The 13,749-nt window shown below is 40.2% G+C and overlaps 1 protein-coding gene and 1 long non-coding RNA gene across 4 annotated transcripts in view; one reads left to right on the top strand and one right to left on the bottom strand.

Moving 5' to 3' along the window:
* Positions 1-2,382: 2,382 nt before the first annotated feature.
* The window catches only part of PSIP1 (PC4 and SRSF1 interacting protein 1), a 36,544-nt gene continuing 25,177 nt past the window's right edge, over positions 2,383-13,749 (bottom strand). For both annotated transcript variants that reach the window (XM_049794718.1, XM_049794719.1), the window contains exons 14-17: positions 8,828-8,929; positions 7,909-8,122; positions 5,510-5,621; positions 2,383-4,856 (exon numbers count right to left, since the gene is read on the bottom strand). In XM_049794718.1, the coding sequence (XP_049650675.1) occupies positions 4,793-4,856; positions 5,510-5,621; positions 7,909-8,122; positions 8,828-8,929 (492 nt within the window). In that variant the 3' untranslated portion in view covers positions 2,383-4,792. The remainder of the gene's footprint in view (positions 4,857-5,509; positions 5,622-7,908; positions 8,123-8,827; positions 8,930-13,749) is intronic.
* LOC126035797 (uncharacterized) overlaps positions 5,640-13,749 on the top strand; it is a 31,233-nt gene continuing 23,123 nt past the window's right edge. For both annotated transcript variants that reach the window (XR_007505036.1, XR_007505035.1), the window contains exon 1: positions 5,640-7,168. This is a non-coding gene — a long non-coding RNA (uncharacterized LOC126035797). The remainder of the gene's footprint in view (positions 7,169-13,749) is intronic.

Here is a 13,749-nt window from a genome sequence, read left to right as displayed (position 1 = left end):
TTTTTGTTTTTTATTGAAACGTGACCAATTTGTACTTGCTAGTCTGATGTTGAAACTCTGCTTACAAGACAGAATATACTTGTCTAGTGCCTTTCTTTTTAAAGTCGCCTGGAATTCAGAGTATTTTAGTGGAGATCTTTGCTGTTTAGGAATATTAGTAGCGCTGACTGCTTTTCTTCTGAAAGCTTCAGCTAGTTCTCAAAAAAAAGGCTGGTTCTTATTGGTGTTAAGGACAGCTGACTCTGATAACCTCCATACAGAAATGTATTTGACAAATCAAAGTCTGTTCAGGTCCTGTGGCCGTAGATTTTGCAAGTGCTTACTTGATTATCTTAGATGTCTTGTAACAATAGTGTCTTAAGTGTTTGCAGGACTTCATCACTTATCGGACTGCTTTCTGGTGGTCATGTGAATATAAATCTATGCTTTTTTTAGGACAAAAAAAAGGTGATTTTTTTCTTTTTTTTTTGTCTTGTAAATCAGCCAGCTGTTGGCCTGCGTATGTTGAGAACAGAGTAGTGAACCCAAGCACTTGTAACAGCAGCTGGTGATAGCTCTGCTAACCTTCAGGGATCTGCAGGAGTGCCCTGCCCACCACAGCTGTCACCAGTTAACCTGCTGGGGCTGGACTGCTTTGTGGTGCTGTTGCAGCTACTTTAAAGATCCCCTGCAATACAGCTCTGGTTGCAGCTTCAGTATTTGCCTCCAAAGTTGCTACTCTTCCATCTTTCCCCAACCTCTTTCAGCTGTCTCCTGCTAATATACAGGCTTCCCAGTCCTCTTCAGTATTGGAACTGAGATCATGCAGACAGCTGGCATAATTTCTAAAGATACTGTTTGCTTGTTTGATGGCTTCTTATGCTGAATTCTAAGGCAGCAATCAGTAGGTTTTTTTGTGAGTTTTTTTTTTTCTTTCTTTAGCAGTAGGGAGAAGGGAGTGGCCAAAATGTGAATTTATTCTTTCATTAAACTAATTCTGCCTCAGTATGCTGTCTTTCACCCAACCCATTTACCTTCTTTCCAGTAAAAAATTATGGTCAAATATATTTCAAAATTGCTGTCCCTGCAGATGAAGCCATGTTGCTAGGGCCAGTCCCGTACTTCCAGTAAGGCAAAGAGAAGCTGGCCACAATCCTCGTGTGGGAGTTGGGTGCATCCTGCATGTAACTACGAGAGAGAAGAACTTGTATTAGAAACTGCTGTTTGTGTATTCTGGTCCTGTTTCATATTGACTGATGCAACTTAAATGACAAATGGAACAAAAAGTTTACACTAAATCATGTTTTTTAAAGATACTTTACTTCCCAGGAGCTGCGACAGGACCACTGGGTCTGGTCCTAATTTAACGTCCTTCTGAATGAGTCCTCTGAGTGAAATCCAGCATTGCACCCAGCTGCCCATTCATATTTAAACTTCTATGACACCTGCTGGATAGTTGTGTTTTGACTACTTGTTAAATGCTGTTAGTGTTTCAGTGATCAAAACTTCCAAGCAGGTTTATTACTTCATGATGAAAAATGAGAAAATAATTTTTTCAATAATCCCTTGTCTGTGTGATTGGTATTTATGTCTTTTTTTTTTTTTTTTTAAGCAAGACAATCAGCATTTTTTTCTTATAAATCCCTTGTTAGAATAAACTGGATATAAGGGTATGGAACTTGGAGATGATTTATTATATTTAAATGAAAATTTAAGGGCCCTGCCTGCTGACATGTGAAAAATTGTGTCTGTCCTTACCGGGGGAAGCCAAAAAGGCTAGAGTATTAAAAACTGTAGTTGAATCTATTGAATCTAAAAAAGCATTGACCTGAATCTGTGGTTGGCTTTTTGCTTTGATCTTTTTAAATACTTAGTGATTTGGCAGTATGAACCTTTATAACTTATTTCAAACTTCCAAAAGGTCTTGGAGATTCTCTCCCTAATGAAAGTTTTTGCCTTGCTGACAAGATGGTGATATAGAACACTGTTTCTTGTGCTGAACAAGAGGAGAGGCCCCTCTGATTTTACTCTTGGTGTAAAGTTCCAAAGCAAAATGGGATTCATGCAGGCAGTGTCGCTTTCCACTGCTAGCTGGGCACTTGTAATGTTATCACAGCAGCCCCCTGTGCACTTGAATGATGAGCAACTCAACGAGGCTGCACAATATTTCAAGCTGTATTAAAGTTGACTCTTGGAGTGGGGATGCTACTGTCAAAACCAGTTCTGGTTTAAATTTTGTGCATTAACTGTGGTTTGTTTCCTTTCTGCAAAAAGAATCAGCCTTATTCATTGGGAGACTTAAGTCTGACAGCCTAGTCAGTGCTCAGCTCTCAGAAATTTTATCTTTCAAGAGACACAGCTCATGGACGTTTGGGCATCTTGGAAGGTGAGATGACCATTACTACAGTCTGTGAGATTCTGTGAATTTAGGGTACTTCTGGTTTCTAAATGGGCAGTAAATTCAGGCAGTAAAAGCCCACGCAGCTGAACGGATAGAGCATGACTTTAGTGAGTTGCAGCGTACAATCAGGAGCTTCATCTCTGCATCCGTTAACCTCTGAAGTAGTGGCATGGTTGACCCATTATCTCTGACACAGTTGTGAATGACAGATGTGGGTGTTAGCTCATCAACACTTGTGGGAAAACAAGGTGGATTTTGCATACTTGTCAAATACACAGTACCTTTTTTTGGTAAAAGGAGTTTTGACAGAAAGGAATGGTCAAAACCAAGAAGTGCCTATGTAAGAATGCCCGTTTATTTTCAGTTAACATCTTTACAAAACACTTTGGAGGGTGAAAGTGGAAGTGGTTTTAGTTTCTTAAGGCAATAAAACATATCTTGTGACTAGCTGTATGTAGAACTATGCAAAATCCAGTGCACAGTAACTACCTGTATTTGGAAGCTTAATGAGAATGCTGCTGTCTGATGGCCTAGCTGTATGGCTGTGTTAGTCTCTCCTGTTAACAGCAGTCTGTTGTGAAACACTAGAGACTGCTGAAACTCAAGATCTGTGGAGGCCAAACATCACAGCCATCTGCCAACGACAATTTCATACTGCGAGCTGCTGTGGCTACTGATCTTCCTGGTTTAACTTGAGGTACTGTCTTCAAGATCTGAAAGCTGTTCAGTTTTGGTGTATGAACACCTTCCATTTCATGACACTCGTTATGCACATGAAAAGCTTTGCAAGCAATTTTAGCATTTAGTAACTACTTACATGTTTTTACATTTGTGTGGGAGACTGCTGTAATCAAAAGCTTAACTATATTGCTGTGAGCTAAAACTTCATTTGATGCCGAGTTTTAACCTCTAGTAATCACGTAAGTGGATTCTGCTTTGTAAATACAGGCTTCAGTATTTAATCATTAACCTTTTTAAATGCCTGTAGCTTGCTACTTTAATTTCTGAAGGCAGCCAGCATGTTACTACAAAGTGCTCCTGTAAGTAAGCACCACTGTGTTTTATGGAAAAAGTCATTTATGAGTGTGCTGCTTTGAGCACCAACATGGGAGACCTTTCCCCAGGCACTCTTCACATCTCTTCTCCCTTTGACAAATGGAGCTATGAGGAGAGAATAGAGAGTTCTAGGCTGCTTGCCACTGTGGGCAGGAAGGTAGAGTGGAAATAGTACCATTTTGTACATATGCACAAATCATGTTTTTGCTAAGATTGGTACAGATGTATACATGTGTACATGTGCATGTGCTTCTATCCATTGACATAAATGATGGCAGAGTAACAAGGAATGATAAATATGCTTGCATCTACAAAAGTACTCAATATAGCAAAGAAGTCTTTAGAAAGCATGCAGCGCATTCTAATATTAAGTCTGCTGTACAAATGCAGCAAAACAGGCTCCATAAATTCAGCTGCTGGTCAACAGTGTTGATGAATGTTGAAATAAGTGTTCTCCTGTTGGCTTTTCCACATTACCACAAACCTATAATCCTGCCTCATCTTAACATTACAGCTAGTTTACAGATTACTGAGACCAAAAATAAACGTAATGGGTTCTGCTTAAGGACAACTATAGAAGCAGTTAACATCATCTAGTTGTAGTACTATGTAAATGGACAGTATTGTATAACACTGTTAAGAACCAGTCTCTCTTTATCAGTTTAAGTTCTTTATTTTTGTAAACTAAACAGTGTTTTCCAACCAGTGTGCATCAATAGGTTCTGTAGGAACACCACATTTCTTCCTAGTATACTTATTATAGCAAAAGCATACCATAAATTCATGTTGCAGTAAATTGGCACAATGAGTTTTGCAAGAACAGAACTAAACTTGTTTAGAAAAAGTGATTAAGTATACTCATACATTAACATTTTAACAGCTATAAAAATGCCAGTTCCAACTCCTACAAAACACAGTGAAAAGACATCCTAACAAGAGTTGAAAAAACTATGCACAAACAGAGGTCAGTATCATAGGAAGAGAGTAGGTTTTATACAAGTGAAGCAATTGGGCAGTTAAAAGTATTTACACTTTTTCCTGCTATTAGCTAGACAAACATACAGTAGTCAGGTAAAAATATACTACAACTCTAAGTCCTGTAACATGTAAGCATATGTCTTCTAACTGGAATTTTCATCTTTTGAAATGTGTTACCTGTTAATACTGGACAAAACTATTGGCAGAAGTGTTTAAATACTTTTAAACCAAGATTAAAGGGGGCTTCTATTCCACAAAATTTAACTTTAAAATACTATGCTTATAAAATTATTTTAAACTTTCAGCAGTCTATAGATTTGAAATGCAAAACTTAACAATCCCCTTTATTTTGTATTTTAGAAAAAGACTCCAGTGATGTCATTTGCTTTCAAAGGCAGAATCTTTTGCTGGCTTTTCAAGCTCCCTCTCTTCACCGCATGTCCTAGAAACAAAATAATGTAACATTAATGACCATATAAAAGTCTGGAGAGCAAGACTTACTCCAGATGAATTTGTATAGTCTAAAGTAAGTGATGCTGATGCACATTCAGCAGCAGATAGAGTCTGGAGAAGCGAAGCAGGTAGTGATGCCAGCTGTCCATCTTCTCTCTTACTCTGACTGCCCTCAAATGCGAAGCTAAGCTGGTAGTGACTGTTGTACAGCTACACTATATTACACTAATTTAAGTGGCTTGCCTATTGATTAGAATACATGATTTCACAAAAAACTTGATAAATCCCACTAGTTTCTGGAAGACTTGGTTCAGGCTTTGCTTCCAACTTAATAGCACCGAGTAGTATAAAACAGGAGAAAGCTTATACTTTGCCCTGTCTCACCACATGCTGATTTTCTCCTAACAGGACCTCCTGTTCCAGTCTCTACCGCAGCAGTGAGTGAAATAACTTTTAAAATGTTCATTCAAAACTTCAATGGAAGATTTGCATGCTATTATCATTCTCTAAAGTTGAGAGAAAACTCTGTAAAGAAAACAGTACCTCACCATGGTTAAGTAACTTCAATCTACTACTGTTTTATTTTACATCATTGTGCTAGAGCAGAACAGATCCTTACTTCAGGTAAGGTTATTAACTCACTTTTTCTTACTGCCAGCTTCATGCCTATCTTTCTTTTCCTCTGTGTTCTCTCCGTTGTGTTGTGACTGGTTGGTGTCTTGAGCGTCAGACCCTCCATTGAGAACCTTTGAACCTTTAAAATTAAAGGGCAGGGAAAGATAACAGTACTGCAGGCAGCAAAACTGTGTTATAAAAAGCCCTAGATAATTTCTTTACCTTCATCCACTCAAACACTATAAATGTTTTCCCCTCACCTTGATACCCAGCAGCTGAAACAATACAAAATGCATAAAGTGATACAGCTTTAACTTCCTAAAACTCCACGCAATGAGCCTCATCCCATAATTTTAATAATGGGAAATGAACAGTGTATGTATTTCATGTGATTTTGAGTTCTTTTGCTTGCTAGGCTGCAGGTAATAGGATTAATGCTTATTTATTTTCTGAGCAACTGGAGAATATACTTCAGCAGTAAATGCTGTTTATCACTCTAACGTGGTCAGACAATTTGGGGGGATTTCTGATACTTCCACCTGGAGAAGTTACTAATTCCATGGATTCTTGTTTACTCTTAACTCTAACAAACATGTATATAATCAAAATGTGACAAACAGTATATATAATTAGAGTAAAAGTGTTTAGTTATAGCATGCAATTGTCTAGCAGGAAAACAAAGCACTTTGTAGAAGCTGTATTTAGTGAAGGCAAAGCAGGAATATTTAACCACTTTAAAATTTCTGTGATGAATACATGTTTTGCTCTAGTACTACCAGCTAGGGAATTTTGAGTGGATTGTTGAGGAATGTCACTTTAAGTCAGAATTGACAATCCATTTTATTTGAAGTTACAGGTTTACCAAAAGAACTCTATTAAAACTACTGTGCTACAGCAAGAAAAAAAATATAGGACATTACTCATCTGAATACCTGCAGACTGAGAGATGTTAAAATGCAGACAAGATCATTTTTAAGATGACATTCTAGTAGTTGGTCTACATAGACTTCCTCAGAATCTGTTCTGAACATCAATGTCATAGGAGGAATTCAATGAAACAATGAATGCTACAATCACTTGTTACAAAGTGGATAGTCTGAAGCTGTACTTCAGCTGAAGTACAAACCACTGTAATTGTCATGCTTCATAAAGATAGTAAGAGTTCAGCAGTTCAATTTTTAAAAAGGCAGAAGTACAAATGTAAGGAACCAGCATTTCTCTTCGTAGCAAATAAAGAAAAATCCACTTCCATTAAATAATCCCCTACTCTGATAAAACTTCTTACCATCTTCCATTTGACTAGGCAACAACATGGCATTTCAGTGTGTTCCATTGAAATCTAGTGTTAACCTTACCAGGAGTAGCTACATTAGTCGGGCTATGTGTAGGTAGTCTTTCAGTAGATTCTTTGTTGAAATATTAGCTGTGCTGATTGCTGGGTTGGGGAAAGATCTGTTTGGAACCTCTACTACATCATACATACTTCTCTCACCATAACATGGTTGGATTTTATCATCCTTGCTTTCTTAGAAGTTACAAATATGGTGGCATTTCAACTACAGTTATTCTGAATCCTTGGCATCCTCAATCACCTCAGTTACAGTAACATGTTTATTCCAGATCTGGGTGGTGTAACTTTCAAAACAGTTTTCTGAAACAGTTTTGGTCCTCGGATTCAAGTTCAAAGTAAGTAAAATTTCTTTCCAGTGCTTGTGGAGATCAAGGATCTAAATAATTTAAAAACACAAGTATCTATTTTACTACACTTCTTTCCTGTTTTGTTTGTTGGTTTTTTTTAAATAACAAACCTAAGTTATTGTAGAGCATGGTTACTATGGAAAGCTTTCAATATCATGCTGTACTTGTACAAGCGCTCACGATTAATCTGTAATAGTACTGCTAAGAGCATAAAAGCCTACTGTCCCCTAAATTAAGATTATTTCTTTACTGTTAGACTAACTATGAAGTAGGACGTAAGTGGTTAAAAGCTGCTGCTACACATAGTAGCATGCATGATACAGGGAGAGGCCAGTGAGGTAAATTAAGCAGTTAAAGCACAGGTAAGTCTAGGCACCAAAAGGCTACTTGAGGAATGGAAGGTAGTATGTTATTCTACCTCATGTTTAATGTTTTTTTTTTATTCCACAAGGTAATAAAGTTAGAAAATTTACAGAGAAGTAAAAAATGCTAAACTCAATTCTTGCAAAAGCCTTTCCCTTCAGGCAATAAAGGTAAAATAGCCACAGAAAACATCACACACTTGAACCTGAAATTTATTTATAGCAGTACTATCCTTGACTATTTCAGATATGTAAAAGTTTTAATAGACGGGCAGAATTCCTACATCAAGGATTTTTCAAAGCTGGCTCAGAAATTGATGGAGACTAGGTCTTTCATATAACAAAACTAAAACCACAGTAACTTACCTGTTTGGTCCTTTTCCATTTTTTTGTTTGCTCCTTTCTTCCACTGTTCTTTGGTTTTGCTGGCTTCCTCATGCTGCTTCTGCTCAGCAAGTGATTTATTTAGTACTTGGGAAAGAACAGAATCTCCTTCCCCAACCAGAAACATGGTCTTGAACTTGTTATATAGCATGGTAGATTTCTCCATGATAACTTGGCTAACTTTGAATTTCCGTATCTGAAATCAAAGTAATAAAACAATGAGCTCCACTCAGGTATTTAAATACCTATGTAATTTCATGACATGCTAGATGAAGTTTTTAATTTATCCTGAAATGAGATCATAGACTTTTACATTCTCTGAAGTATCACAGGATCCCAGAACCTTCCCAGGTTGGAAGGGACCTTGAAAGATCATCTGGTCCAGCCCTTCATGGGAAAGGGAGCCTGGATGAGATTATGGACTACCCTGTCGAATCACATCTTGAAAACCTTCAGTGATGGGGACTCTACCATGTCCCTTGGGAGGTTTTTCCAGTGAACAATTGTTCTCACTGTGGAAAAAAAAATATTTCTTTTTTATATCAAGACAAAACCTCTCCTGGTGCAACTCGTACCACTGCCCCTTGTCTTCTGCATGTGGCTCCTTGTGAAGAGAGAGAGACTCCATCCTTTTTGTAGCTGCCCTTTAAGTGCTGGAACAGTGTGATGACGTCTGCCCTGAGACTTTGGGAAGAAAAGACCTAACTCCTTCAGTCTTTTCTCATAGGGCAGATTCTCCAGCCCTCTGATCATCTTCATGGCTCTCCTTTGGACCCTCTCCAGTCTGTCTGCATCATTTTTCAATTGTGGGGACCAGAACTGGACACAGTACTCCAGCAGTAAGAAACACTGGTATCAACTTAGGAAAACACGTTACTTTGATTAACATTGCAGATCTCACCTTCTTTAGAGTCAGAATCATCTCTGTATGTTTCTGAGCTTGTTGCATTGTGACTTGAAGGGATGCAAGCTCATCGAGAGCCTCAATACACCTGTTCACATCCTGTATGTAAACAAGAAATTAGTTTGAAGACTTAACTTACATGTTAATAATCTTTAATTAGCCATACTACTTCATTTCAATGCTCTGATACATTCCTATAATATCCTTAATTTGACTATGTACTTAATTTTAGAATAATTTATATAGTCAAACTTTCAAACAAATTATTATCAACTGCCTTTCAGCTACTTCCATAACAAAAGGCAGATGCTATCTGAATAACCTACTATTACTTTCAAAAAACAAACTTAAGCTTTATGTCACTTCTACAATTCTAGTACTTCCATGCTTGAAGCTGTTCTCGATAGTCAGCCTTCTTCATACACATTTTTCCCAAGTGATTTGCCACTGAGAAGGGAGCAAAGCATCTTAAGTGGACTGCAGTTAATATACAGAACTGTATCTTTGTAGATTCTTCAGTTGAAAGTTTAAGAATTACACACTATGCAGGGACAGCTAGAAGTAATGATGTGAGCTTCTGATCCATTTCTAGGAATCACTGTACTAAAGTCTTCTTCCTATAATACTTGGTTCTCAATTTCCTTATCTTCAGCTACTCTTATTTATTTTACCTCCTATTTGGAACTAACAAGATTCATCACCAGCAAAGGTCATAGTAACATTCTGCATTTTGTATGAAGTTGTAACTCCTGTTCTCAAGGGAAATTAGTATTAAAAAAAAACCCAAACAAACATCAGGACTATGCTTAGCAGAGTTCTTATTATCATGTTTACTTGATAAATACAATTATGGTAAACTAAGTGTCCTTGCTGTAGCTCTACAATTAATGTTCTTCCCAATATTCAAAGATATTTGCTCCATTATACTGCTGAATCAGAGGTTTGGTGGGGCTTGGGGGGGGGTGGGGTGTTCTGCTTTTTTCTGATTATTTTAGGGGAATTTACTATCTGGCTCAGGACAGAGTGATTTATTTAAGCCAAACCATTAAGTTATGAAGTAAAAGCTTTCTAGATTTTATTTAAGGTGAGCTATTTTTTTGAGACAAAGTATTGGCATAGACTTAATAGGCCACAGCAGAAATGAATGTTTCATATTTAACACTGTGGTTAGCCTTGGCCAGCAGCCAGATGCCCACCCAGCTGCTCACTGCTCCCTCCTCAGCAGTGCAAAGGGGAAGACAGGATGAGAAGGCTCATGGGCTAAGATAAAGACAGGAAGATTGCGTACCAGTTACTGTCACAGGCAAAACAGACTCTACTTTGGGGAAATTAATTTATTACCAATTAAAATATATTTGGTCGTGAGAAACAAAGACAAATGTTAAATCTCCACTTGTCCTTCCCTTCTCTTGCATTCTCAATTGCACTCCAGACTTGCCTCCCCAGCCCAAACCAAGCAGTGCAGGAGGGGCAGATGGTCAGTACATTACAGTTCCCCTCTGCAACTCCTCTCAGTCTCCTCTGCTCCAGCTTGGGCTCTCCCCACAGGCTGCAGTTCTTCAGGAGAAATATCCAACATAGGCTCTCCACAGGCTGCAGGCAAATACCTGCTCCAGCTCCCTTCTCCTCTGACCTTGGTATTCCCTCTATTCTTTCTCTTTCTTTCCCTCCTCCTCTCTCTGCCCAGTGTTTTGCCCTTTCTTAAATATGTTTTCACAGAGGCACCAACATCTTGGCCAAGTAGTTCAGCTGTGCCCTGTGGTGGGCCTGCTGGAGCCAGCTGGAACTGGTTGTATTCTGGCACTGCTACCAGAACCTTGCCTCTGACACCCAACACAATGCTGGGTTCCCAACTTGGAGCACCTTGCTGCTTCTCATACTACTGTATTGCTTTGCTGACACTCATATTTCCTCATTTTACAAATGGCACTCAAAAAATGAAGACAGTAGACCAAAGGCTGAATCCCTTTCAGCACCATCCATGCACTGGTACTCTGACAAGACCATGTAATCAGTTAGGGAAGGTCCTCAAACTGATGTCACTTTCACACCTCTCCTTGGCCAGTTAATAGTGGTAGTGAGAATTTCCTTGTCTTCAGCAGTACATAAAGGCAGAGATGGAATGAAGCCTTTTACTTGCTTTTTCAGTTGTGTAAATGGAAATGGACTTTTGAAGATTTGCATACCCTCCAGGACTTCAAGTAAGAGAGAGACTAGTGAAGTATTTTTGGTCTGGTCTCATGATTTGAGGTTTCAGTTAGAGAAAACAATAGAAGCACAAATAACCTTGAATTCAGAAAACATGGTAGTATTCTTCTACAGCACCAAAGGCATCAAAATTAAAATAGGCTTGAAAAAAGATCCAGTTCTTGTCCTTCCCTATGTTACTGTCCAACCTTAACAGTTGATTCACAGGTGTAAGAGTTGGACAATATGCAAGTGCTTGATGATCCCCACTGTAAAAAAGCTTTTTCTTGTTCCTATATTTACATCAGTGTTCACTGCCTCTTGTGCTTCCACTGAGAAGTCTGGCTCTGTCATCTTTCCTCACTCCATTCAGGTATTTTCACACATGGAGAAGATCCCACTCTCGACCTTCTCTTTTCCAGGCTGAAGCCTCCCAGCTCTCTCAGCCTCTCCTCCTATGACAGATGCTCCAAGCCCTTAATTCATCTTTGTAGCCCTTTACTGGGCTCCCTAGAGTTTGTCCATGTCTGTTGTACTGGGGAGCCCAGAATGGGATCCAGCGTCAAGTAGAGGGCAGCCATCACCTCCTGTGTTTTGGCAGCTTTTTCTAATGCAACCCAGGATGCTGTTGGCCACCTTCACCACAAGAGCACATTACTGGCTCGTGGTAAGCTTGGTGTCCACCAACACTCCAAGTCATTTTCTGAAAAGCTGCTCTCTAGCTACTCAGCCTCCAACTTGTACATGGGGTTATAGTCCTCGAGGGGCAGAACCTGAACCTTTGTTGAACCTCATGAAGTGGCTGTTGGCCCATTTCTCTAGCCTGTCCCAAGTCTCTCTGGATGGCAGCACACCTATCAAGTCTTTCCTTTCAGTTTTGTATCATCTGCAAACTTGCTACAGGTGTGGTCCCATCCTCCCAGTCATTAATGAAGATGTTTGAACAGTATCGACTACTAGTGACTGGCCTTTAGCTGGACACACTGCCACTGATCAGAGTCTTCTGTGCCCTGCAGTTCAGCCAGTTTTCAGTCCACCTTGCTATCCATGTAGTCCAGACTTCATCAGTTTGTGTTATAAGAGACAGTGCTCTTTTGTTTATTCTGCATCAGGTCCAAGTTGGTTTAAATGGTCCCTAATTTGATCCTTGTCCACTGAGCATCAAGTCTTTCCTGTTCTGGACCTTCCTCTAGTCTCCAGGACCTAGGATTCCTGAAAGAAGTTGTACAAGCAAACTGAGGTCAAGAAGGCATTGAGTACCAAGTTAGTGATAAAAGGAAGACTAGGCAAATGTGGGCCCTCTCCAGAAGGAAATGAGAGACCTGGTTACCCAGGACATGGAGAAGGCTCAAGTAGTCAATGACTTTTTTGCCTCAGTCTTCAATGACAAGTTCTCCAGCCACACTGCCCAAATCACAGAAGGCAAAGGCAGGGACTGAGAGAGTGAAGAACTGTCCACTGTAGGAGAAGATCAGGTTCAAGACCATCTAAAGAACGTAAAGGTGCACAAGTACATGGGATCTGATGAGATACATCTGTGGGTCCTGAGGGAACTGGCAGATGAAGTGGCTAAGCCACTATCCATCATATTTGATAAGTCAGGGCAGTCCCAGCAATTTCCCACTGACTGGAAATAGGGAAACATAACCCCCATTTTTAAAAGGGGAAAAAAGGAAGACCCAGGGAACTACAGGCCAGTCAGTCTCACCTCTGTGCCCAGCAAAATCATGGAGCAGATCCTCCTGGAAACTATGCTGAGGCACATGGAAAATAAGGGGATAATTGGTGACAGCCAGCATGGCTTCACTAAGGGCAAATTGTGGCTGGCAAATTTGGTGGCCTTCAATGATGAGGTTACAGCGTTGGTAGATAAGGGAAGAGCAATAGACATCATCTACCTGGACTTGTGCAAAGCATTTGACCCCGTCCCACACAACATTTGTGTCTAAATTGGAGAGACATGGATTTGGCAGATGGACCACTCAGTGTATCCACTGAATTGGTTGGATGGTCACACTCAGAGTTGCAATCAACGGCTTGATGTCCAAGTGGAGACCAGTGGTGTTCCTCAGGGGTCAATGCTGGGACCAGCGCAGTTTAACATCTTTGTTGGTGACATGGACAGTGGGATTGAGTGCACCCTCAGCATGTTAGCCAACAACACCAAGCTGTGTGGTGCAGTCAACACACTGGAGGGAAGCAATGCCATCCAGAGGGACCTTGACAGGCTTGAGAGGTGCGCCTGTGCGAACATCATGAAGTTCAGCAAGGCCAAGTGCAAGGTCCTGCACATCGGCTGGGGCAATCCCAAGCACAAATACAGGCTGGGCGATGAGTGGATCGAGAGTAGCCCTGAGGAGGACTTGGGGGTGCTGGCTGACACAAAGCTCAACATGACCCAAGCAATGCGCATTCTGGGCTGCATCAAAAGAAGTGTGGCAGCAGGTTGAGGGAGGTGATTCTCCTCCTCTACTCCACTCTGGTGAGACCCCACCTGGAGTACTGTGTTCAGCTCTGGGGCTTCCAACATAAGACAGACATGGACCTTGAACAGGTCCAGAGGAGGGCCACAAAAATGATCATGGTGCTGGAGCACCTCCCCTGTGAGGACAGGCTGAGAGAGCTGAGGTTGTTTAGCCTGGAAAAGAAAGGGCTCCAGGGAAACCTTATAGCAGCCTTCCAGTACTTAATGGGGGGGCCTACAGGAAAAACAGGGAGGGACTCTCAATCAG

The sequence above is a fragment of the Accipiter gentilis genome, chromosome Z, assembly GCF_929443795.1.
Source record: "Accipiter gentilis chromosome Z, bAccGen1.1, whole genome shotgun sequence".
Lineage (NCBI taxonomy): Eukaryota > Metazoa > Chordata > Aves > Accipitriformes > Accipitridae > Astur > Astur gentilis.
This window is presented reverse-complemented; position numbering and strand designations above follow the sequence as displayed.